The 25,579-nt window shown below is 49.5% G+C and overlaps 8 protein-coding genes across 8 annotated transcripts; 2 read left to right on the top strand and 6 right to left on the bottom strand.

The window, feature by feature from the left end:
• Positions 1 to 285: 285 nt before the first annotated feature.
• Positions 286 to 840, bottom strand: PG986_000671 (uncharacterized protein; the record flags this gene model as incomplete). Its single annotated transcript, XM_066836893.1, has 3 exons — positions 286 to 362; positions 429 to 529; positions 611 to 840. The coding sequence occupies 3 exons, from the start codon at positions 838 to 840 to the stop codon at positions 286 to 288; spliced, it is 408 nt and encodes a 135-aa protein (XP_066705786.1).
• Positions 841 to 1,115: 275 nt separating this feature from the next.
• PG986_000670 (uncharacterized protein) lies at positions 1,116 to 3,373 on the bottom strand (the record flags this gene model as incomplete). Its single annotated transcript, XM_066836892.1, has 4 exons — positions 1,116 to 2,333; positions 2,417 to 2,825; positions 2,883 to 3,234; positions 3,289 to 3,373. Coding segments are annotated over 4 exons (2,064 nt in total), but the record flags the coding sequence as incomplete, so codon positions are not given.
• Positions 3,374 to 5,786: 2,413 nt separating this feature from the next.
• On the top strand, positions 5,787 to 7,330 carry PG986_000669 (integral membrane protein PTH11; the record flags this gene model as incomplete). Its single annotated transcript, XM_066836891.1, has 5 exons — positions 5,787 to 5,943; positions 6,019 to 6,044; positions 6,100 to 6,136; positions 6,201 to 6,654; positions 6,760 to 7,330. 5 exons carry the CDS (start codon positions 5,787 to 5,789, stop codon positions 7,328 to 7,330), a joined length of 1,245 nt encoding a protein of 414 aa, XP_066705784.1.
• A 227-nt stretch (positions 7,331 to 7,557) lies between these two features.
• Positions 7,558 to 8,935, bottom strand: PG986_000668 (uncharacterized protein; the record flags this gene model as incomplete). Its single annotated transcript, XM_066836890.1, has 2 exons — positions 7,558 to 8,702; positions 8,776 to 8,935. The coding sequence occupies 2 exons, from the start codon at positions 8,933 to 8,935 to the stop codon at positions 7,558 to 7,560; spliced, it is 1,305 nt and encodes a 434-aa protein (XP_066705783.1).
• Positions 8,936 to 10,386: 1,451 nt separating this feature from the next.
• On the top strand, positions 10,387 to 12,414 carry PG986_000667 (polyamine oxidase (propane-1-3-diamine-forming); the record flags this gene model as incomplete). Its single annotated transcript, XM_066836889.1, has 5 exons — positions 10,387 to 10,688; positions 10,745 to 10,775; positions 10,832 to 10,991; positions 11,054 to 11,344; positions 11,405 to 12,414. The coding sequence occupies 5 exons, from the start codon at positions 10,387 to 10,389 to the stop codon at positions 12,412 to 12,414; spliced, it is 1,794 nt and encodes a 597-aa protein (XP_066705782.1).
• A 517-nt stretch (positions 12,415 to 12,931) lies between these two features.
• On the bottom strand, positions 12,932 to 13,942 carry PG986_000666 (uncharacterized protein; the record flags this gene model as incomplete). The annotated part of the gene is made up of 2 exons (XM_066836888.1): positions 12,932 to 13,856; positions 13,905 to 13,942. The coding sequence occupies 2 exons, from the start codon at positions 13,940 to 13,942 to the stop codon at positions 12,932 to 12,934; spliced, it is 963 nt and encodes a 320-aa protein (XP_066705781.1).
• Positions 13,943 to 16,821: 2,879 nt separating this feature from the next.
• PG986_000665 (uncharacterized protein) lies at positions 16,822 to 17,631 on the bottom strand (the record flags this gene model as incomplete). Its single annotated transcript, XM_066836887.1, has 1 exon — positions 16,822 to 17,631. One exon carries the CDS (start codon positions 17,629 to 17,631, stop codon positions 16,822 to 16,824), a length of 810 nt encoding a protein of 269 aa, XP_066705780.1.
• A 6,338-nt stretch (positions 17,632 to 23,969) lies between these two features.
• PG986_000664 (uncharacterized protein) lies at positions 23,970 to 25,007 on the bottom strand (the record flags this gene model as incomplete). The annotated part of the gene is made up of 1 exon (XM_066836886.1): positions 23,970 to 25,007. The coding sequence occupies one exon, from the start codon at positions 25,005 to 25,007 to the stop codon at positions 23,970 to 23,972; it is 1,038 nt and encodes a 345-aa protein (XP_066705779.1).
• Between the last annotated feature and the right edge of the window lie 572 nt (positions 25,008 to 25,579).

Here is a 25,579-nt window from a genome sequence, read left to right as displayed (position 1 = left end):
CACAGCGGAAAAGAAAATGCGAGATTATATAGCGCGGCGTTCTTGAACTTATCATTTCAATTCCAACAGACCTGGCGCTGTGTTAACGGAGAGGTAGATGTTCGAAACGCGGCTCATGGGACGGCTTTTACAAAATGGGTTACAGAAATGAGGAGGTGGATGGCATTAAGACTATATATAGACCAGGGAAACCGATACACCGTCTCAACATGCCCGCAAAACCGATGGTGTTATTGCTTGACGAACGCCATCGACTGCATTCAGGATATGAGATTGGCGTGCGTCTCAGAGTTCGGACGTACAGGGCACGCTGGCATGCCCGAAACACTTGATGCCACCATTGTCAGGCTCAATCAGGGAGTCTATGTACATGATATCAGCCGGTTGCGGAGATTGGGCAATTAGGAAGCGGCAGAGCCAAGACTTACCTGTCTCGACGGCGAGGACTTCGCCGCCCTTTTTCTTGCACTTCAGCATGCCGGTTCGGGGCGACATGATGCATTCCTCGACATCGCTCGAGAACTTGCCGCTAGACGTCGGGATCCATTGGTCAGCACCGAAACGCAGATTCATATGTCTGACTGTATATTACTCGAACGAAACGACTTACTTCTCCAGGCCGACCAGCTTGTTGTCCTTAATTCCGAGGCATTGGCTCAGATCCAATTGGACGCACGCAGGTCCGTCGTCGCAGGCCACCTTGAGCATGGCCGAGTCGGATACGGCGTTGGCGAATTGGAGGACTTTGCACTTGTCGGACCAGGTCTTGTTGTTCTCTTGGGCCAGGACGGCCTTGGCGGTGAGCGCGAGGATCGTGGTCGCGGTGGTGATTGGCTTCATCGTGAGAAGGGGTTGACCAAAAGGTACGATGAGGAAGAGAAGAATACTTGAAGATTACCGGAGTTCAATATATGCACGGAATGTACTACTTTCACGAGGGGCACCGCCTTCGGGTAGAGAAGAGACAAAGAGAAGGCCAAGCTCAAAGACGGTGGCCCCGAAACAAAGCACGACTAGCCACCTTAGGGACGCTGGAAGAGGAATGCCATCTAATGATTCGGTATTTCATGGTTGACAATGCACAGGCTATAATGAGCTAAGAAACATTAGGAAAATCAACGGTAGAAGCCACTTAGAAGAAGTGTCGATGTGGCAAGTGGCGGGTTACTCAGTCCAATCCAACCCAACTCCCTATACCGCCGCGGCCGCCCCGGACGCGCCGACGGGCAAAGCTGGCCCGTCTGCAGCGTCAGCCAGCTCTTCTGGCCCTTGACGTACCAGCCCTCGCTGCCGACGGCGGTGGGCGCCCAGAAGACGGAGCGCGGGTCGAGGTCGCGCTTGATGCGCAGCAGGCGCTGGTAGTTGTCGTAGCCGTAAAACGCCTCCTGGTACTGCGGCTCCATGACGTCGGCCTCGTTGAGGTAGGTGCCGCCGCCGGGCGTCAGCGCGCGCAGCCGCGCCATCCAGTCCTGCGAGATGCGCACGTTGACGCGCTCGACCTCGTCGGCGGGCGCGGCCGCGTCCCAGATGGTGCCCACGATGGCGAACATGTACGCGCTCCGCCACGCGGGCTGCACGGCGCTCGGCGGGGCCCCCGCGGGAGCGCGCCCCCCGTTGATGCAGTAGAAGATGAGCGAGGAGCCCTGGGCGACGAGGTCGAGCAGGGTGCTGATGGTGTCGTTGAGCACGCTCGGGTTGGCCCAGTTCTCCTTCGGGATCAGGCGCGAGGCGGTGCGCACCGTCGGCATGCCGACCTGGTCCGAGGGGAAGTGGTGGTTGTAGGCCTCGAGGAAGCTGTCGGTGGTGAAGAAGTTGGGCTCGGCGGGGAAGTTCAGGTCCTTCCAGTCGGCCAGCAGCGGCGCCACCAGCTCGCGGTACTCGTCCAGCTCCATGCCCGGGATCAGCCACGGCATCATGGTCCACGTGTGCCCCGTGCCGTCCGCCGAGGGCAGCAGGGTCGCGTACGCGTAGGTGCCCGCCTCGGCAAAGGCCGGGAAGCGGCGCATGTACGCCTCGAGCGCGGCGTAGAGGACCTCGTTGCTGACGGCGGCGGTCTTCGGATCCGTGCCCGAGGTCACGGTGAAGGTCAGGCCCGAGAAGGTCATGCGCGGGTGCACGCGCACCGTCATCGAGGTCACGACGCCGAAAGTGCTGCCGCCGCCGCCGCGCAGGGCCCAGAACAGGTCCGCGTTGTTCGCCTCGTCTGCCGTCACGAAGCGGCCGTCGGGCGTCACCACGTCGACGCTCAGGACCTGGTCCGCGGCCATGCCGTATTTGCCCGTCAGGGGCGAGAGGCCGCCACCGGCGGTGTAGCCACCGGCAGTACCGACAGTCTGGTTTCGGTGGCGATGGTCAGTCAGAAGTTCGTTCTTATGTACATATACACACAGTTGGTGGCCCCTTTGGCTCAACTTACTCTGCCCTCGCCGCTCAGCGCGCTCACGCCGAACCTGTCCGCGGCCTCGTACAGCTCGTACCCCACGACGCCGGCGCCCATTTTGATCGCGGGCCCCGTGTAGGACGAGGCGGCCGAGCTGTACCGGGGGACGAAGTCGATGTCCTTGAGGTGGTGGGTCCAGATGGAGAGGGCGCCGGCGCCGGTCGACTTGCCGACGTAGTCGTGGCCCGTGTTGCGCACGACCAGGCGCACGCCCGTGTTGCGGGCGAAGTTGACGGCCAGCTGCACGTCGGCGACCCGGGTCACGTTGACCACGTACACGGGGGAGCCGCCGCGCTCGCAGGTCGTGCCGGCGACGCCGGCGTTCTGGGGCAGGCAGGTGCTGCCCTGGAAGAGGGGCCACATCATGGACGTCGGGTCCAAGGTGCTGTTGCGAAGTCATTAGTACATGCGGCTTTGAGGGCCTCGTGTGGATGATACTCACTGAATGGTCGACTCGTTCCATTTGTCCAACAGATCCTGGCATTTGGCGGCATCGTAATGGGCTCCGCCGTAGCATACAGCACCAAGGGGCACTGGCGTGATCAACTTGCCTCCAGTGAGCACGTTGAAAGTCTCCCACGTCTCCTCGGTCGGCCATGCGCTCTCTCCTGGGAATGCCTTGCACTTGGGGGTTTCAGGCGGTGAACCATCGTCGAATCGAAAGAGTGTAACGTTGGCAAGATCCAGCGAAGTGAGGTTAGCAAGCACGGCGTCGGTGAGCTGGAATGCTTCAGGGCGGTTGGATCCTGGGATTACGGCCTCGAAGGCAGCGCCGATGTTGAGAGAGGTGGCAACTGATCATTGTCAGTCTCTTCGTCTTGTTCATTGTATGGAGGAAAGCAACCTACGCGTGAGCTTGCCACGGAGGATACCCTGCGAGGAAGCCAGCGGCAGCAGCGCAACGGCCGCCGCCAAGAAAGCATGGGCTGACGGACTTAACATTATACAGAGTGCGCACAGTCCGGGCTGGTAAGATGAATGAACGACTGATGCCTAATCGGCGAATAAAAGAATGGACAGGGCGTTTCCCTTTCGTGACACGAGTCACTTCCTAACCAGCGCGATCGACCAGATGACCGATTCACTTCAGATGAGCTGGAGAGGGGAGGTAAAGCTGAGACACCCAGACGCGGGAGGAACGTTGAAAGGATATCAACGATTCCCTGGCCGGTGGAGAACGACTAATCTCGATCGGAAAGGGCCAGGAAAGGTGGTGCTCTCGGTGGTTACCACCCGGTTCGAGTAATGGACGCATGGGAAACCGGGCTTCTTTGGGACAAATGCATACGAAGTATGGGAAGCACCGGAGTGTTGCTCCGCTTCGGCGTGGACAATACTCATTCAGTTGTGGCCCGAAAGACCTCGAGCTCGTGATATCAGACCATTGACAAGCGCCCAAGAGGCGCGGCATCGAGCAACTACCAACACCCTCATTTCGGTGCTGTGAGGCCGGTTGAACACCACCGCCTGGGCATGCAATATGACACGCGACATATAGCGTTCAAAAATGACCATAAGGGCAGTGAATCCGAGTGAGAGGCGCCCAGAAGCGACCAGGCTCTAGACAAACCTGGGATGGACCACCTGTGCCACCGGCGTAGGCGTAGGCCCACATACCGTGATGTTGACCAGGTTCATGACGATACCCCTGCAGGCCAAAAGGGGCCCCACGAGGGACGAGGGGTACAGGGGGAGGAGAAACGGCCGCGGGTGACGAGCCGACCGACAGACAGAGATAATTGGGCCAGGAACGGACGTGCCAGCTCGTCCAAGATTCGGCCGACTATGGAATGGCATGCAGTCACGTCAGTTTGCGAACAAATAATTGGTAAATAAATGCGAGTCGTGAATTTGCCTTATTCGTGCAGCTTCTCCCTATGCCTACTTATCCGGCGCGACTGCATTGCGCATATTGGCAATACTCATTTGAGGGCCTGCTGACCTGGGAACGAGTGCCATCCTGTTCTGCCGGCGACGCCAAGACCGGTCCTGATGACGATCGTTGCCGCTTCAGCCCGACCAAGACTGGCGGGGCAGGAGGATCACTAGCAGGGTCGTATTACTCGCACAGAAAAGGGCACTGCTCAGCTGGTTCAGGAACCCGATCCGGGGCATTGGGCCGAAGCACTCACCCATCCCATCCGCTTGTTGCGCGAACTGACTGTGCTGTCGTGGTCCAAACAGTGCAACCCTTGATCGGTTCAATGTCCAGGATGACTCTGACCATTGAACCCCGGATCAGCACAGTAGTTCATAGTCTGCCTGTGTATCTACGGATAACCGGCTTATCTCTTATCATTGATATACTGCCCAGCAGAGACCTTGAAATTCGTTGCAAATTAGGGTGGTGCTGCATAAAACGAAACATCAACCAGGTTGTGACGAGAAACAAATTGGCTGCTGTGATTGGGCTGCCTCTCCACAAAGCGTCCGAGCAAGACCCTTGACAGCCCGAGCGATGCGACGCCAGTATTGCGGGCCTCTCCATATTAGAATACGACCCTGGGGACGCATCCAGACGACACTGGATGCACTCTCATCACCTCCATACGTCAAATTCTGCCATCCCCTCCATCCCCTGCCTCGCCTATGTACAGAAACCAATGTTGTGAAACCGCCAACTACAGCAATGTCTCCCAAAGGTCACATTCTCGTGACCCCTTACTGGGAAAGGCCCATCCGCGGTCGCCTCGGTCGGTTCTCACCAATCGCAACACGGCCCCGGAGCGCAACCCGGGGGACAGCTCGTTCAGTCAGCTTAAACGGAGGCTAGTGACTTTCCTTTGTGCCTGACTGATCGGCGGACCGGGCGGGCGACGTGCCCCCCTGATTCTGCGAGTAATGTAACACACACACACACATAACACCTTCATCCTCCAACACGGAGACGTAAAACAGCAGGACAGCAGGGCAGCAGGACAATAAGCAATATATGTGGGAAAGTTCTTTATCACTTCATAAATGTGTGTCGCTACCGTATTCTCTTCAATAATCCTCTGCCGGGCAATCGGCTTCCAATCCCACTCTATTATCGTCCCTCAACCAGACCTTGTTAAGTCCCGGGACCTGCCAGGGGGTCACGCGCATATGCGGCTCAAAGTTCTTAAAAGACTGGAAGCCCCATAATCTGCCTCCTTGGCGACTTACGCCATTTCCCCGTCCCCTAGTTTTCTCTTTTTAAGGTCCGGTGCCCATCCCATTTCTGTTTGGACTTGCAGCGAGGAACCGAAGGGCCCGGTTAGTCGAACCAGACATCGGAGAAGGGTATCACTCGTTCTATCCATCTCTCTCTCTCTCTCCGCCCGAGCGTGCGTCGGAGCGCCACAGCAAGTCGCGTCCCGCTACCATGGCCGTCCCGGCGAATCCAGATATCTTGGCCATGCCCACGCCGCCCAAGCAGGCTGTCGCTCTCTTCATTATCGTCTTCTTCACGGTGCTTGCTTTCATCGCCTTCTCGTTGCGGGTATGGACCCGGCTGCGGGTCACTCGACAATGGGGCCTGGGTATGCCTAATCGCCGACTCCGGATCTATGGTAGAGGATAGTTATGCTGACTTATGATATTTGTACTTTGGATAGACGATACACTAATGGTCCCGGCTGAGGTATGATACCGCCCTTGAACATCGGACATGGGGACAACGACTAATTCGTGACTAGTTATGCTCGCTGCTCATGTCCCCTCCTTTCTACATGTGTAAGTGCAGTACCGAAAACAGAATCATCACAAGTTCGTCAGGCATCTAACCCGACCCATCCAGACGCCAAACTCGGCTACTTCGGCTGGCACAAAGCCGACGTCCCCCCGGACTTCGACCCGGCCCCGGGCCTCTGGTGGTTCTACCTCTCGCAGATCTTCTACAACCCGATCCTGGCCCTGGTCAAGTGCTCCGTCCTCGTCTTCATCCTGCGCGTCGGCGGCCTGCGGCGGGGCGTGCGCTGGGCCTGTTTTGGCTTGATCACCTTCACCGCCCTCCAGGCCGTCGCCATCTTCTTCGCCGTCCTGCTGCAGTGCCTCCCCATCGAGGCCAACTGGGACATGGCCGCCAAGGCCGACGCCAGGTGCATCGATAATGCGTTCCACGTCACCATCTCCAGCATCACCATCCTGACCGACGTCCTCGTCGTGGCGCTGCCGTTTTACGTGTTTCTCGGCCTCAAGATGCGCAGGGCGACCAAGATTGCGGTTATTTGCATCTTCGCGATGGGTGGAGTGTAAGTTCTCAGGCCCTTTCCCCTTTTTTCTCTTCCTATCCAAGGTGATGTCGTGAAAGCATCGGAAAACCCTCCCCTTGGCTAACCCAACACACCCCCATCCAGTGTCACCATCGTCGGCATCGTCCGCATCTGGGGCGTGATCCAGCTCTTCTACTACCCGGACCCGAGCGGCGACACCTTCTACGACATCAAGATGGTGCTCTCCGTCGTCGAGGTCAACACGGCCATCGTGACGGCCTGCGCGCCCGCCCTGCGGCCCCTGCTGCGCCACTTCTTCCCCTCGCTCTTCGCCCTGTCGAGCGAGGACGACTACTACCCCAAGAGCCCCGGCGCCGGCAGCAAGAGCCACCCGTACGGCCAGGGCAGCCGCAACTTCAGCAGCAAGAAAGCCTACGGCGGCGACATGTCGCGGACCCGGTCGCTCCACCACCAGCCGAAGAACCAGCACGGCAACAATATCGCGATGAAGCCGCTGCGCGGATTCGACTCGCCGAACCACTCAGGCCACGTCGAGGTGCGCGGGTCGACGCCGACGGGCTCGGACGAGGCCATTATGACGTACAACGGCATCATGCGGACCATGGACGTCAAGGTGCAGTACGAGGACACGGAGCCGCTGAAGAAGACGGAGACGCGCGTGAAGGGAAGGCCATCGGCTGGTTCTTTCGACTAGCTGTATCATTGCTTGCGAACAGGGAACGGCCTTTCATGTCTTGTCCACGTAATCTTTCTATGTAGTATAGTATACCCCATATATATGAATTCAAATCATTTGTTCATAGGACGGAAAAACGTGTACATGGGTAGGATGATACATACCCTGGCTACGTGACTTGGGTGTCGCTATCGCGTGATCCATCCTCCTTAACCATTCCCAAGTCGAATCTGTAGATTACCCCTTTACAGATCAACCGGGTCACTCAAAGCGCGCTTTCGCTTCGTCCCCGGTATGGGCGTTACGACGGTGTAGTTGCAAGTCGGACAGGAGGTTTTGGTGTTCGGCGTCTTGGGGTATCTATCCTGGCCATACGTGGCATTCAGCGAGACATGACCAACGACGTTGCCAGACTCGAGACGGATCCACGTTTCGACCGCTTGCTCTTCTTTGAGTTTGTCCAGTGTGACTAGCACCTGCCGAGACCCCCGCTCCCAGCTACCGTACCCGCCGTAGCCGGTGTGCTGCCCAAAGCAGAGGTTGAGCCCGTTGCCCGCGACCGTCATGCCCGGCAGTACGCCGTCCCACTTGTAGCACCACGTGTCGCCGTGGTCGTGGCCCGAGAAGACGGCTATGAGTCCGGGAGTCGTGGTCACGGCCTGCATGAACGGCACGTCCTGCCCGCCATAGGCGCAGGTGCCGTCGTCCCGACCGTCGGGGCACCAGCCCTGCGCCTGCTGCGCGAGCGGCGCGTCGTCGTCGATGCCGGGCTGCCGGTGCCCGTCGACGCCGGCCTCTTGCAGCGCCAGCGATGCGTTGGTGGGGATGTGGACGAAAGCCAGCGACGGGATCGTCTTCTGGTACTTGTTCGTCAGCTCGGCGTTGGTTTGCGTAAACCAGTTCACTACGCTGACGTCGACCCAGTCGGGCTGCCCGATTTTATTGCCCTCGGCGTCCTTCTGCTGGTAGTGCCAGCCGCCGCGGCTGTCGAAGAACCACAGCAGCAACTCGGGCGCACACACGTCCGGGCTGGCGCACGCCGGGTCGTACACGGCCAGGTAATAATTGGAGACGCCCGCGTCGTCGCCAAAGACCATCCGCATCGTGCGCGCATTGGGCCAGCGGCGCTCGCGGTCCAGGATGGTGGCGCCGGTGACGTTGAAGCTGTGGTCGTGGTTGCCGTAGGTCGAGGCCCACGAGAGGCCGCGCTCGACCAGGGGACCGACGATCTGGTCGACGTACGCGGTGCTGTTCTCCAGGTACGTGTTCTCGCCGGTGATGAGGTCGCCGTTGAGCACGACCAGGCCGGGGCCCTTCTCGGCGTCGAGGACCTGGTTTATGACCTTGACCGAGTTGAGGTCCTGCTGGGGGCCCCAGCTGTCCCACGCATCTGCAGGCTAATCAGCGCGGAGCGGCGGGGAGGGGAAGATCGGCGGGGATCTTGATCAATAATTGATACGCACTTTCTCCGAAGTGAAGATCCTCAAAGATGGAAATCTGGAATGTGCCATCCTTTTTGAACTGAAGCGGTGCGCCAAAGTCTGTTTGGTCTGTTCTGTGCTGCAAAGTGCGCTGGAGCGAAAGGGTGATAAAGAACGCCACGGCAAAAAGCGCAAACTTCATGGCGGGCGAACAGCGCTGCCAGCAAGCGGCGGGCTGGTTGGGGGAATGCGATGACGCTGGGCAGCGCCATCTTGCAATTTTATATCTGCGCCTGCAGCGCCATCGACGTCGTGGCCGCCCCTCTCGAGAAGGTGATAAGAGTGCATTACCCAGCCAGTTCGGGTTTGATGGGATGCTACCCTCGAGTAAGTAATGGAGGTTAGGTGGTGATGTTAACTGCTGAGTCAATGATCGGATGCGAGACGTTGTTGGCATGTGTCGCTGGGGGTGACTGTCACTGGCCACAGCGCCAACGGCCGCCAACCCCCACTAAGCAGCTTCTAGGGGAGGAGCCTCGGGTTTAGCTGCCTCCTCTATCCGTCGACCTTCCTCATCTGGATACCACCCAATGTACGACGCATATCGTGCTGCATATTCCATGCGGCTATGAATGCACTCCGATAATAGCATTATATCAATCCATATTTTCGTTTTTTCAGATGCATTTGTTGCCCGAGCTGTAGCGTGAAAGAGGCCGGCCACCCCTCAGATTCCAAGATCACATTCCCTCATGCCCCGCATTTTGGGGACGAGAGGTGAATAGCGGTTTAAAAGGAGAACTTGCTTCATCAATATCTACATCACGCCACCACGGGACCTCAAGCACTATCGAGCTATGGCGGCGCTCAATTGACGATTTTGGAAATGGTCAGCCGGGTGTTTCCTTTGTGTATATCACTAGATCCGAGCCGATCTCTCGTCGTTGTCAGTTCCGAGACATCTGCCGCCTGTGCAGCCACCATCGACCGTCTGTGTAACCCATATTTTGGTGAGGTTCTACCAAGTAGTAAACTGCTGCATTTGATTTGAAACCATGTATTTGACGTCGCAATCATCTGGGGCTGATGTCAGGTTGAGCCAAGGCAGGGCGGGAGTAGTAGGTATCCAAAGCAGGCTACTTCTAGTGCTGTCCCGGTATATGAGAAGCAAAATAGTTTTGTAGGATCACTGACGTGGCTGGAAGTATCTTGGGCGACACGAAAAGATCGGATCGGACGATGCAAAGCGGCTATATGTCTTACTCGGGTAGATGTCTTAGATCAGAGACACGGGATATCCTAGAGCGGCACGGCTCAGTAGACTCCAGAGAGTCCATATTGCATTCTTTTGTTGCCATGGGAAACGCGAACCCCAGACATGGCTGGACCTGGCGCATCTCCAGGGAGCAAAATAGCATGGAACGGAATATCCCCTCCAGCAAGTGTTAGTCCTCCCGCCTCGTACCGCTATGTCGGTGTCGGAGGGCCCGACTGGGATCCCCTAGATACTCGCACATGCCCGTCTTTTTAGCTATCGCAAAACACCCATGCTCCCAGCGGGCGGGGCGGCGGATAAAAAAGAAGCGCCAAGACGGCAACTAGGACTCTGTGTGAGACGATGCCCGCCCGTTCAATGCATTCTCCGGTCTCTGAATGGAGAGAGAGGGGTCTGCTCGTAGTGCTCAGGTCGAGTATATAAAAGGGGCAGAGGCTACACACGTCAACTGCTCTCGGTTCCACACAACCACCTTGCACCTCAGACAAACCGTTACACAGGAAGCCCGTCAGCATGTCTCCCTTCTCTTCAAGCTCGGCAGCGTTGTGGCGTTGCTCAACCTGATAGCACCTCAGTCTCTCTTTGTTACTCTTCCTGGTGCGTCGGCCACCGTTATACCTGCGGAACAACATCCTCATCGCCATAGTGGCACTTGCCAGAAGACCAAGGTGGCCATCTTGTAAGGAAATCGTCTCCAGTGTGCAGGTATGGTGGGCTAACGAAGACGACTTATAGGGGCGCAGGCATCACCAGTATCACTATTGCAGTGCGCTATACACTCTTCTATCCCCCGACCTGCCGTCGATCTAACAACAGCTCTAGCAAACTTTGGCCAATGCGTCAGTTACCGATTTTATCCTTGTGGAATACAAGGACGAGATCGGCGGAAGACTTCACCATGAGAACTTTGGTAAAGGGCCGGACGGGAAACCGCTACTCGTCGAGTGCGGCGCCAACTGGGCACAAGGGCTAGGCAAGCCCGGTGGCAAAGAAAACCCTATCTGGACATTGCTATGTCACGGGCTATCGAGGATTGCACTTCAGAACCCAAACGTCCGCTGACCGAATTATTACAGAAAAAGAAGTGGAACATCCGCAACACGCCTTCAAACGTCTCGGCCATCCTGACGTACAACGAGACGGGCAAAGTGGACTTCACTTCCGAGATCGAGGAGTACGAGGAGGCCGTCGAGCGCATGGTGGCCGTAGCCGGGGAACTGCTGGCCGACAACATCCAGGACCGCACGATGCGCGAAGGTCTGACCCATGCAGGCTGGAAACCGAACCAGCGAAAGTACCCCCAGGCCGCGGATGCCGTCGAGTGGTGGCTGTATGGTGTGTCGGGAACATTTGTAACACTCCCACTCTGTAAACCCAGCTGACGTTGTTACGTAGACGGCGAACAAGCCTACATCCCCGAGGAGACATCGTTGGTGTTCAACGCGGCCGTCTCCAACTTCACATTCCTGCAGTTCAGCGACGAGAACAACTTCATCGTGGACCAGCGCGGCCACAACACCTGGCTCAAGGGCGAGGCCTCGGAGTTCCTGGCGGCCAACGACCCGCGCCTACACCTAAGCACCATCGTGGACCGCATCGGCTACTCGGGCGAGGGCGTCGTCGTGGTCAACAAGGACGGCTCCTGCATCGAGGCCGACTACGCCGTGACCACCTTCTCGCTCGATGTGCTGCAGCAGGAGGACGTCGTCTCCTTCGAGCCCGCGCTGCCCGAGTGGAAGCAGGTCGCCATCGAGTCGTTCCTCTTGGGGACGTACACCAAGATCTTCCTGCAGTTCGACGAGACCTGGTGGCCGACCGACACTGAGTTCTTTTTGTACGCGGACCCGGTGCAGCGGGGCTGGTACCCGATCTGGCAGTCCCTGGACAAGGAGGGCTTCTTCCCGGGCTCGCACGCCATCTTCGTGACGGTCACCGAACGCGAATCGCAGCGGGTCGAGCGCATGACGGACGCCGAGACGCAAGCCGAAGTCATGGCCGTGCTGCGCGCCATGTTCCCGGACGTCGACGTGCCCGGGCCGACGGCGTTCCAGTACCCGCGCTGGGGTACGACGCCCTGGGCCTACGGCTCCTTCTCCTTCTCGTGCTGGCCGGGCGGCACGACGCTCGAACAGCACCAGAACCTGCGCGCCAACATGGACCGGCTCTGGTTCGCGGGCGAGCACACGAGCGCGTCCTACTTCGGCTACATGCAGGGCGCCTGGTACGAGGGCCGCGACGTGGGCAACCGGCTCGCGCGTCTTGTTAATGGGCAGTGCGACGGCGCGGCGAGGGGGGATGGGGTGTGCGGCGAGATGGTGCGGTACGAGGTCCTGCACGGCACGACGGAGGAGGACGAGTACAATATCCAGAACGGGTGGGATGGGTCGAGCTTCCAGGCAAGTTGAGGAAGGAATGAGGCATGTCTTCATAGAATAATGTTATATAACTGTTCGGGTGTCCAATAAACTATTTTCATGGTAACTTCCAAACTTCATGAATGTCTCTAGTCATTCTTGAAGAGCGGCTCCCTCCATAATTAGCTTGTCTTCGAATCACCCGACAAGGATTCGACGCGGCACCGCGCGTGCAGGTCCGCGCTCTACTCGAACACGTTGAATCCGGTTGAAATGTTATGGGTTTGCCCTACTCACTTGTATTTATTTATTTTCCTCTTCTTCGTTAACTATGGCGATATACCGGGCAAGCCAGCAGAAACAAAAGACCCACCCAGACTGAGTCAGACTAGGTAGGCCTGTGGAAACAAACGAAACACGAGGAGCATATAGCCCTCGAGTTCACGAGGCCAAACAGAAGATACTATACTTACCCAACGCCTTGTAAACTCGCAGAACCCAAGATCACGGCCAATATTCAGTGTTCCGAATGGGCTTGCGAGTGCCACAAAACTCCAACAACGGGCCTCTACCACATATCGTCGCAGGTCTCGGGATCTTCTGCATTGTCACTTGCCCATTCTTCGCAGTCGTACGCCGCTCCCAGATGCCGCACCATGGAGTCCGCCAGTCTCTGGTCGTCATGCCCAAACCGGGGATAATCGGAGGAGGACTGCCGGGACGTTTTCTCTGCTTCTTCTTCTTGGTAGTCGATTGACGCAAGCGACGCTAGGCTCTCGTGGGCTGCCCTCAACAATTCCCGGCGTACCTTGAACCCCTCCCTCGCTATATGGATCCGTCCAAGGTAGGTGCCTATGAGGTTGGCGTCGTCTTCGTAGTTGTACGCGTGAATCGTATCAGCCCATGGATTGAACCGATAAGACCACTGGTTCTGCAATTTCTTAATATCCTCCTTTTGCCTTTGCTCACTGTTTCCTAACCTTTGGGCAATTTCCCATACTGTCTGGCCATGCAACTCAAGCTGGTTGATGATACTATCTGCATCTGCAACCAAGCTTACCAGGATATTAGAATGATGGGCTGAAGTTTCCATCCACCTCCGACGTAGATCTAAATCACCTTGCACCTTCCGCGAGCCCTGTCGATCTCTCAGTTCGACTAGAATCTTACGATACTCTGAGCGGCGATGATAGATCAGTCTCCTGGCTTGTATTTGGAACGGGTAAAACTTATTTGTCGTGGAGTGCATGGGCAAAGAAGAATCGCGGAGGTCCCCAGCAATCGCAAAGTTGTCGGGAAGGCTGTTCCTGGTTATACTTGACGCTAGTTTGTAGGCCTGGTCAGACGAATCCCGAAGTGAGTCCCTTAGGGCCATCAGCCTCGGCCTGGTGTTATTGTAGTAACTGTCTGCAATATCATGATTCGGCTGAAATGTGAGCCCGAGTAGGGGATCTGGAGAAATCTCGAGTGGGGGAGATGGGGAGCCCCCTAGTCTGGGTACAACAGCAGCAGCAATAAGTAGCAATACCAAAAGCACTGACGTGCCAATGGATAGTATATTCGTAATACGTCTTGCCATTGCTTCGGTGTATGATTCGCCTGGATTGATCTGGAGGGTCCTTGGGTAAAGGGGGCAAATCAAGAATGGATTTGCAAGGAGGCGAAGCTTCTGCGGCGAGCTCTTCTGCTTCTGTAACCTCCTCTAGGGTCTCGATACACTTGGTCTTTATATATACGATAGTCTGACCGGGGTTGGAAGGGTTTGTTCATTGGACATGGTCGTTGAAAGAAGAAGAGTGTGCTTGTTTTGCTTGGTTTTGGGCGAAAGGACTCGGCGGACAAAGACACCGGCATTTTGTTTCCGTGGCACAAACAAACATACTGTGCCCTGCACACACGTCCTTAATTGTACACTACGTGTTGTTCAAGGACGTTGCCCAACTAACAGCCAGGTGACCGCCAGTCGGTTGGCCCTCGCTACAAGACGAGGAGCTCTGTGTCTGGTGAGGCATGCGTAGATTTTATCTGGGACTGCTGTGAACGTTGTCTACCAAAGGCGTTATAGGTTTCACGTTGTATGCTGGCCGATTACCTTTAGATCTAGAGCTGCGATGCAATACATGCACTATGGCCGTTCCTTTTCTACACGTACTATGCTCCATCGCCAGCTGCAATACACGGACTTCACGCCGCTTTACACTAGAACTTGGAATAAGGGTGTACCCAAAGAGCTTCAGTACTAAAGCTTTGGCCTTCCTGATAATTGTCACTCCCTAAAGACCAAATCGTGTCATTTGCTGCCGGTATCGGCACACCGCAGGTACCGGTAGGCGTCAGCCGTTCCCGGTACTGGCACCGCAACAGGTCGCCAGGTTTAATATTTTAAAAGTCATCGGCCATACACTCTTCTCTAACTGCTTCATAGCACTGTATTCGACGCAGACTTTGACATATACGTGACTTATTTTATTTTCACTTTAATATATACTTAAAATAGTAAAACAATATTAAGCATAACGTAATTTATTATTACGTAACGTATATTACTTAGTAATATGTTTTTTTTACTTCTTAACCTTTTTATATAAATTAATTTAACTATAATATTTAAAATTAATTAAAATTACTCACTATTTAATTCCTCGTTTAATTTTATATCTTTTTTATATATTTATATATTATAACCTATCTCGCTATAAATATTATAGCGCTTTTTACCGATCGCCCTCCGTTTTAATAAACCCCTATTTTTATTTTTATTAGGTACTAAACGCTTTTTTTTTACTTTTTCGTTTTATAGTTATTAAGATTTCTTAATAGTAAAGGCTGTTTTAAATTAAACTCACGATTTTTTAGCTCTCTAACGCTTAAAAAGTATTAAATTAATCTCTTTTAATATATATATCTTATCGCGTATAAAGGTTATTTTATAGGCTATTTTAATTATACCCTTTACTATTTAATCTACTATATTTAAAATCGGCGTCGGAGAGCTTCCTTAATAAATAAACACCCTTTTTTAATATAAATAAAGTACTTAATTATTTATTAAAGGTTAGACGGCGTTTAAGGGTTATAGGTACTAGCCGTCTTTAAATAGGATAGGTTAAGTATAAGCGTCCGGAGATATATATTTAGCTTATTAATTACCTTATTAGGGTTATAAAGTATTAAATTAAATACGTTAAATTTAGATTTAATATTAATTTCTATAAAAATAATAAAATACGCGGCTTTAAAGGTAATAAAAAACTCGAGCTTAATAATATAGTTTATAAAAGCCTTAATAAATAGCTTAATTTTTTTTAAATAAATATACTTTAAAGGTAAATAAAGTATTATATTAAAAGGTTAAAGTAAATGCGATAAATAGGGAAGTATATTAATAATAATAATATCGTTATCTTAGTAATATACTTTAAATTTAACCGAAATATAGCTCTCGTAACCGTCGAGAATTAAGAGGCGGTAGCGACCTTTCGTTTACGATTTAATATATTTATTAAAGTACTTAATTTAATTTAAGCTCATCTCGTTATTAATTTAACTATTAAAAATCGGCTTAATTACTTAGTCGCCCGGTAAATCGGTTTCACGGGACTAGTTTACGAGGTAATATTAACCTTAAATAATTAAAAATAGCGGAATATATTAACCCTACGAATTAATACATTTAATCGCCGTTACTTATTCCTAATTATTAAGCTAAACTAACTTCGCCTTTTTACGCCGCTCGGCGCGTATTATAATAAATATTAACCCGATTATATTTATTATAAAACCGGTCTTATTAAAATTTTAAATATCTTCGTCGATAATCTCGTATTTCGCTTTTATATTTACGATTAATATAAACTAAATAGAAATAATTTTAAAATCCTCGTAAAAAGCCCTTTAATAATCGTATTAACGATTTATTTTAATTTTTAAGTTCGGGTTATAGTTAATAAAGCGCTTAATTTAATGTTTATCGACGCGGTCGCCGCCGCGCGACACGATAAAAAGATTAGTTATATTTTTACATTAACGAAATTAGGAAATATCCCTTAAATATTTAAATTAATTATATATTTATAAAGTACTTCTTTTTTAATTAAATTTATTTTACGTCGTTTCGGTCGGATTTCGCGTTTTAAATTTCGGCCGTAAATTTAATAACGTAAAGTTAATTCGAGTATATTATAAACTTTTACTGTTACTTTTTAGCTTATTTAATTCGGTCCGTTTCGTATCGCTTAAATTATTAAAACTATCCGATCTTTTTAAGATTAATTAGGCATTATAGTTATAAAAGTATTACGCGTTAAAGTTTAATTATATTAGAATTAAATTAAAGTGCGTCGCCAAGTGATATACGTCGCGTAGTGGTAAACCACGTTAATTGCTAGTCAGGTGAGCAATATGGGCTTAAGAGACCCAGAAACCCCAGAGTAACGCCACAACTCCGTTCTATCTGGATTAATCAGTGGGTACCGTTGTCGCTGTAATTGTGACTGTGGCCGTTCTCGTCGTTTGCGTCTCCCTGATCGGGCCTGTTTCGTACTTGATGGCTTTCATTAACTCCTCTAACTGTTGGGCAGCATAGGACTGGTGGCGCCCAAAACTGTGCAGCAAGTCGAGACTCTTCTCCACCGGGGACATATTCTCAAGCCTTACCAGACTTTGGTATGCCGTCGCTACATCTTCCCTCAGGCTGAGAACGTATTCACTCGCTTCCTTGACCTGTGGGAGGAACGAATCTACCAGCGCGATATCCAACTCATAAATCTCAATCGGAGTGTCGAATATGTTGAACCGAGACAGCCAACTACTCGCCTTGTATTTGAGGAGGTTCTTCTGGGCGTCCTGGCTCGTGGCCATCTTTCGCTCGACACCCTTCAGAGATTTGCCAATACCTTGAAGCTTTTCCCTGATGAGATCGGCTTCTCTAACAAGGTTTGCCAGTGTACCTTTTAACTTGATTGTGGCAGAAATCCACTCCTCGCGAAGTTGCCTCTCCGAAAGAGACATCCTACTTTCGATGCTCAAGAAGTAGTACCATGGCCGTTGCGACCGTTCCTTAAGTCTGGAGAGGACCGATTCATAAGCCCATTGGAGATCCGTGGCCATGTCGCGAACGCCATATCTGAATTCCGCCAGCATGCTCCCCATGACATGCATGGATGCGGCAGTATCTTCGATACCATCGACGATAATCGCCTTGTCTGGCAGGTGCGTACCCTCGATCCGAAAGCTAATGGATTTGGCCTCGCTGGCTTGGCGAGTCATGTTGATAGAAAGGCTCCTTACAGGCCTGGTGTCGTTTAGCATTTTCAGAATGCTGTGATGGGTTTCGAAGGTCTTCTCCAGTCTTTCATCCGGAAGGCTCTGTGCCATCAACCCAAGTACGATGAGAAGCAACATGGACAGCAAAACAGCAATCTTGAAAGCCTTGGCTGTTGCAAAGCTCAATAGAAAACGGGCGAATTCGGCTGTCTTACCCTCGAGATAGTCCCACCACATAACCGATTCCAGGCCGCAGTAGCGATGCAACAGCTTACGAAACCTTGCCGTCCACCTTCTTTCGCAGTGCCTCGTCAGCCGGACCTGATCCACAACTTGGTACTCGGGAACAGTGTATTCCCGGGCCCCCATGTGAGTGAGCACGCTGCCAGCGGTGGTAACCTGCATGAAAGAGCTCACGACACACTGGGGCTTCCCGGGTTTCCCCTTGATGAAACCTGGGGAGCAGGACTGGTCGAGTAGTTTGTGGCCAGGTTCGACATTTTCAGTGAATTGCTCCGTTGTACAATTACCATCAGCGTCGGTCACCTTTTTGAAGGTAGACACCTGCCAGTGGCTAGCTGTTCTCGCCATTGTGAAGTACGATGTTAATAACGCAGGTATATCCCGTGGTGCGGAGAAAAACGCATTAAAGCATTACTTGAATATTTTCGTTTTTATATATTAGAGGACTCGGCAATAAAGACTTAAAACAGGGGGCTCCCTTAATAATGGCACTTTGTCTTTTCTAAGAGTATTGTTTTTAATTGATGCATTAATTTAGCTGTTTCTAGGCAATATACGGTTTGCGTAAAAAGGGAAAGGGAAAAGATCGATAACTCGGTCGAACCATCGAATAATCGAAAACAAACTTTATTATTTAAATCTACGAGGTCGAATTAACCTAGCCGAACCTTTATCGAGGGGACGCAGCCAAGGCGCTACGGTATAGATAATCCGATAAATAATCCGATGATTATTAATACCGGTCGCGCCGGACTCGCGCAGAACCAGTACCACCCGCGAAGCAACGTTACGGCGTATAATTAAAAACCTTAAACGTTTTAAACGCGTCCTAGCAACGAAAATGGCTCGAAAAGAGGTATCGAAGAAAGATTAAAGCATTTAAAAAAACTAATCGCTAATCTAATAGCCCCTAGTAGTAGGCGTAAAGAAATTTTTTAAGTAATTAGGGAACTTCGTACCGAAACGACCGAACTACGACCGTACCTCGACGACGACGATAACGCGCTAGTAACCCGCGGGGAATTACGAAAGATAATCGGAAAAGCTATCGCTTAAACTACGCAAGATCTTAAAATTATATAAACTAAGTCTTAGGCTTAAGTTATATTTACGCCGCGCGGCAGCGATTTTACTACTTAATAACCGAAAGTTATTATTTTAGCCCGCCGAAACCGCGAAGTAATAATTAAAAGCGTAAATTAATTTAACGATATTTAAAAGAGGAGGTTAGCAAATATCGTGCAAAGCGTTAATACGGTAATCGGGCATAGCGAGGTTATCGTAGCGAGGAAACTATTTAGCGGCGATATTATCTTTACTTTTAAAGACGAGGCGAAGAAATATATAGAAAATAATGGATAGGTTTTAAATGCTTTCGGGATTAACGCGCAGTTTATTTATAAAAAACTCGTAGTTATTGCGAAAAAAGTCCTAGCGAAGAAACTGCGGGATACCTACGATAAAGCCGCGTTACTACGTAGTTTACTCGTAAATAAATATAACCTGAGAGAAATCTCGAAATATAAACGTAGCCTGCCGAAGAATCCCGAAATACGCTACGCCTCCCTTATTTTATATGCGAACTCCGTCTAAATTACGAAAGATTTGTGCGATAACGGCTTAATATAAGATTTCGAGATTTTCGACTACGAACCGTATAACGTTAGCTTTTATATCTAATAGTATTACCGTTATTACGGCTACGGCTACGTAATTAAGTATTATTAGAAGCAGTAGCGATATAGCTACTACTTTATAACAGCACACCTTAGGGGAGATTAAAAGTGCCCTTAAAGAGGACTACGAAGCAGGAAACGTTGTATTAATTACGGCAGGGAATACACGGCGTGAAATCGCGGCTGCCCCGTAGCGATTTAATAAAGAAAACGCGTAAAAAAAGCTTATACCCACCGGCCTCGCTAATTCGAAGTCCGTAATACCGGCGACAGCTCGGCAAAAATAAAGCGTTTATTATTACCGACAACGCTCCCTACCAGCGATAAAAAAGGGTATATAATAGTTTCGCGAAAAAAGGCCGCCCGCGATTCGATTCGACAGCGAGTAATTAAAGCAAAGAAACACGCTTATAAAACCGGCGCGGCACCGTCGCTCCCCTATTAACGCAGAATACCATTATAGTCTTATAATTATAAGCTTACAAATAATATACTAAAACGTCGCAACATTAAAAACAATAACAGCATTTACCTTAACCAACTAAAAAAAGTACGATATATTAACACTATAAAAAATATAAACGAACCCTTATACGCAAACCGCGTACTGCCTAAAAATAACTAAGTATCGAATAATCTACGACGAAAGCTAAGCGGCTATCTATATATATAAACGCTTCGATATTACTAAGCTAAAAATTAAAATAAGCCCCGATTAGGCTACCGTTACAATACCGAGGGGAAAAAATAGCCGCTTTATTATATAATTTATATATTCACTAATCCAAAAAACTTCTCGATAACGGAGCCCCTTAAACGACCTCGATGCGACTTCGTACCCCGGGCAACACTTGCTCGTCGAAAACTTTAATACATACTATCCGCTCTAAAACGTACATGGCAAGAAATTATACGGAGCAGACAACCTTCTTGCCTTTACGGACTAATAGAACCTAAAGCTAGCCACGCTATATAGAAAAATTACGAGACGACGTTATAAATAAAGAAATTCTACGCTAGACCTAGCCTAGGTAACACGAGGAACGATAATTTTATATAAAAGAAACCTTAGCTTAAAAGGTTTTAACTATAGGGCATAGGTCGTCCGCGTTAAATTAAAAGCTAACTCGTTACGAGATAGTAAAACGAAAATAAAGGGATGGAACTGAACGATATTAAATAAGGGGCTAGTACGGGCGGAAGCCGGAGTACGTTTAACCGATATCGCCGAGCTAATAAGCCCGGAAAAGCTGGATTAAGTTATCGATAACCTTATAAGCGACCTACGAAAGATTACCGACATAATAGCCTTAAAAAAAACCTAATACTAGTAAAGGTACGCCCTAATAGTTACCGGAAGTCTAAAAAGCGTAAATTATAACGAAATAACGATACCGAGCTTATTTCGCAGTACCCTCGTAATACACTTGGAATTAATACACCGAATCGAAGACAAACCTGGAAAGAATCGTTTAAATAGCGAAAACGAAAAGCTGGCGCTACGTAATCGCCGCTGCCTCCCACAATTTTAAAACATTTTGGTCGCTCGAACGATAAGCCCGATTACGGAGCTGAACACTACTACAAATAGCGGGAATCCTAGAATTACGACGTAGCGAAAAAGCTGTTAACGAAGCGCGAAGTTACGACGAGAAAGCTACGCTTTTTTCAAAAAGTTCTTCCTTAACCTAAAAGCCGACTTTACGGATTTAAATACCGTACCGAACTACGCCCTTAGCCTTACCCTTATCGAGGTAAAGATAACGGCTAAAGAAATAAAAAATATTATTAAATAAACGGGACCCTAAAAGGCTCTAGGGGAAGACTTTTTACCTCCTAGTTTCCTTAAAGCGTATAGGGAACCTTTTTTCTAGACGTTAATCGGCTTAGCGATAGCGAGTTTCCGGTTTGCCTACTTCCTTAAACGTTTCCGTACGGCAAAAGTTATCGTAATCCCAAAACTAAATAAAACAGTAACCGAAAAATAGATACCTAGTGAATAAAAACCTATTTTATTACTTAATATAGTCGGGAAGGTAATAGAAATAGCTATAAACCGGCGAATTACCGGAATAGCTGAAAAGTACTCGCTTTTACCTAAAAGCTAAATGGGGAACTAGACGTAGTAGTCTACCGAGCTAGCTATTTAACTAATTACCGACGTCGTTCGTATAACGTAGTAATAAAAGGGCGTCGCTTCCCTCTTTTAATTCGATATTAAAAGCGTTTTCAATATAGTTAACTATAAAAAACTAATTGCTACACTCTACGAGAAAAGACTACCGGATTAGGTTTATCGATAGGTCGAAAGTTTTATTATGAACAGATCGGTTTACTTTTATTTCGACGGCAAGTCGTTAAGGAGAATCCAGCTCCGCGTTAATATTTCGCAAAGCTCCCCGCTATCACCGATCCTTTTTATTTTCTATATCGCTATACTATACGAAGAGTTAAAAACGTACGAGTAGCTTATTATTGTCGGATTCGTAGATAATACGAATTTTATTACCGTAAAGCTAAACTACGTTACGAATTACCGAAACTTAAAAAAAGCCTGGGAGACTTATAACCGTTGGGCACGCACGAAAGGGATAAAGTTTGAACTTAAAAAAAACGAGCTTATTTATTTTATTAAAGCGCGAAAAACTTATACGTTATAAGTACGCCTTAGAAACGCTATTATAACGCCGGTAATTTTTACGAAATTCCTCGGCGTTTAGCTTTATCGAAAGCTATAATAAAAGGATTATATTTTAAAAATTAAAGCAAAAATGGTAACTTAGATATTAGCTTTTACTAAGCTCGTAGCGTTAGCTTAGGGATATTCGGTACGAAGGGTAAAAAAGCTTTATACGAAGGTAATACGTAACGTACTCGCGTACGAAGCGTCGGCTTGGCATAAAGTGGGCGATACCGAAAAAAGGCTAGCCCTTAGCCTTATAATAGTCCAAAACTCCTATCTCCGGACCGTAATAAAGGCATATAAAGCGACCCCCTAATACTATTTAAAGACTAAAGCGGCAATTCCCCCTCTCGACCTTTATTTAAATGCGAAAGCAGCTAACTTCGAAATACGTACGGAGATTACCGGGAAGCTATAACTTTTATACGGCGTTTATATAAAAGCGGTAGAGATTATTAATAAAGAACGTAGCGCAAAGAGAAAGAGATAAAGGAGACTTTAAAGGGTTATTAACGAAGCCCCTACGACTTTATAGCTAAGCGACGCTTAATTAACGTTAACTAAATAATGGCTAAATAGTTAAACGGTCGAATAAGCGCTTAAAAAGAAATAGGAATAAAGATAGTTCTATGCCGTTACTTTAACGCGAGGCCGCCGCGAACTAATTATAGAGTCGCCGCTAAACTAAAAAGCGTACCGTCGTTACAACGATATGCTTAAGTACGAAGCATCGGTCTTAATATAAGCACGCACTAAAAAAATAGGGCTTAAATCGTTCCTGTTTACCTATCAGGTTTTAGACGTCCCGACGCCGCTATGTAACTACGGTAAAGAACGGGAAATAGCCGAACACCTAATCCTATACTGTAAAGACTTCGAGGGAAGATAAGAGTAACTAGTAAAACAATTAACACCTAGTCCGTTACGAACTCGTCGCGATTTAGCGGCGCTTACTATAAAAAAAGATACGGCGAAAATTATCGCAAAGTAGCTTTTACAGACCGGTCGACTACCGCTATATAAGTTAGTAATAGAGATTAGGGGACCACCCGAACCTGGATAATCTCTTTTCAAGCCCTAAAGCAAGGGTTACTAAGCTGGTAAGTAAGAACCAACATGGTAACGTTAAGCACGTAAAGTAAATTTTACGATATTGGCAGCGTGTATTTTTAGTTTAGCTTCGGCACGGTTTATTATACGAGGAACTAGGTAAATGTACCGAAGGCCTTCGGCATACGGCGTACTATTAATAATAATAATAATAATAATAATTGATGTATTAGGCATAGCGCAGGCTCTGTGTGGATGTGTAACAAGTGCAACGCTGTGGAATGTCGCTAATGAACTGCAGCCACTCGCCAAATACTGAGTGCCAAAAATGTGGAACAAACAGTTTTTGAACGTGGAATATTACGTCAGTGACTAGAGTTGGAATGAGAATATAAGCAAATACCATCCACGATAGCGCAGTAGGTATAATTATACACTGGAATAAACGATTCTTAAATCACCAACCATTGCATACGAATGGAATAATCAGTCATCTAAACGTTGGTTCCGCTAGTAAGTTCATTCAACGGCCAAGGGACGTCAATTTGGTATATGAGCAGCTACCTAACCACTGGGAGCCGAGCGGTCGGTTGCTACACAGGTACATAGCTATGGATGTCGATGTCCTTCCTGCTGGTGCCCCTGGCCCTGCTCGAGGCCCTCCTGCAGTTGCCTGCAAGGCCATATCCTCAAACCGTCATCAAGTCCACAACCAGCTTCAACTCGACGCTCCGCTTGCCCATTCCATCCAGCTTCTGGCGCAAATCGCCAACAACCTTCAGTGATTCAATATCTACGGGGCAGTCATCGTTGTAGCACTTTACCCCGAGCCGAATGAGTATACCTTGCGTCTCCACGTCGTGGGCTGCTTGTATAGCAGCATAGTCAAGGTAGCCTCCAGTATGCTTCTCTGTGGCCGAAATGAGAGATGCTGCCTTTTCGCATAGGTGGAACCCCTTCATCACAAGTAGGATACGCTTGAGACTCGTCATGATACCCAGGATTTGGTCATCGATACCCGTGAGGGAGGGACCTGGAGTGAGGTAAGATCTGTAACGGTCGCCCACACTGCGATAATCCCAAGGATGCAGATTGGGATACAGATGGGTATACATATCGTATTGAAGGCGAACGGGCCTGCAATCAGTGTGGAGAGCCAGAGTCTGGATCCGAGATGCCCAGTGATCAGGAGCAAGCGGCTTAGGAACCTTGGCGCCGATTTGGTGCATCAGAAATCGGAAGCGGCCACCGAGGCGGTGACTGATGTTCTCGATACTGAAGATATCCTTTTCAAAATTGACCCAGGCAAAGGCAGGTTTGAGATGGCGGTAGCCTCCATCGTTGAAAACCATATCAGACCGGAAAGCGACGGTCAATGGATGCTTGCTTTTGCCCTGTACCGTCCGGATTTCATTGGTGAAGAAAATCTTGTATTCCATGGGGTCCAATGGGTCGTGCTGGTCACTGGCAGCACTGCGTGCCGAAGTCTGTACGAACTCTTTGGCTGCCGGATTAAGGGCTGCATAGAAACGGGTGTCATGGAACAGACTCATGTAATGGCGGAGGATTGGCTCGTCTTGGCGCCACATCGTCCATACCATCAACTGAAGCTCGGGGGGCAACTTGGGGAAGAGATGGAAGTGATCGAGAGGCGCTGGTTTTGGCTGTGTTGCTGCTCTGCGCTTGCGAGCAGTGGCGCGACGGGTGCGCGGCTGTGGCTTGGGCATGGTGTCGGAGATGCAGTGTTGAGGCGACTCCTATGTAAATGATGTTAGTTCATGCGCTGCAGTTTTCCAGGGCGGCTTCCCGTCCTTTCTACATATGATCTTACATATGGATGCAATCCTACCTAGGCAGTGGTTAAGAGTTTCTGGTCATGCGAAGGCTCTTGGTGCGGGGAACGGATGAAACAATTTAAGACGCGTTTATTCTAGTGTATAGTTGAACTGTACCTAGGTTGGTGGGTGTTGATTGTTGAGAAGGTTGTTGCTGCCTGGGCTGGGGCTACACACTGTGGTAAACAGGTACCTTGCAGCACTTTTTATATGTACAGTGGGGCGACAAAAATAACGCTAAAAATAAAATCACCTATTCTCGAATATTAAAAGATTTTAAGATAAAACATAACGCCACGTATAAAATTAAAGATTTAAAATTTATAATATATAATATAAATAATGAATAATATAATAAAAAGAATAGTATATTTTTATAATTTATATATAAATTTTAAAATAAAGATAAAAATCTTTTATATTTTATTACTACGCGACGCATATTATTTAGCGACGCACTTTTT

Source organism: Apiospora aurea (assembly GCF_038362705.1).
Source record: "Apiospora aurea strain CBS 24483 chromosome Unknown utg000001l_segment0_segment0, whole genome shotgun sequence".
NCBI lineage: Eukaryota > Fungi > Ascomycota > Sordariomycetes > Amphisphaeriales > Apiosporaceae > Apiospora > Apiospora aurea.
This window is presented reverse-complemented; position numbering and strand designations above follow the sequence as displayed.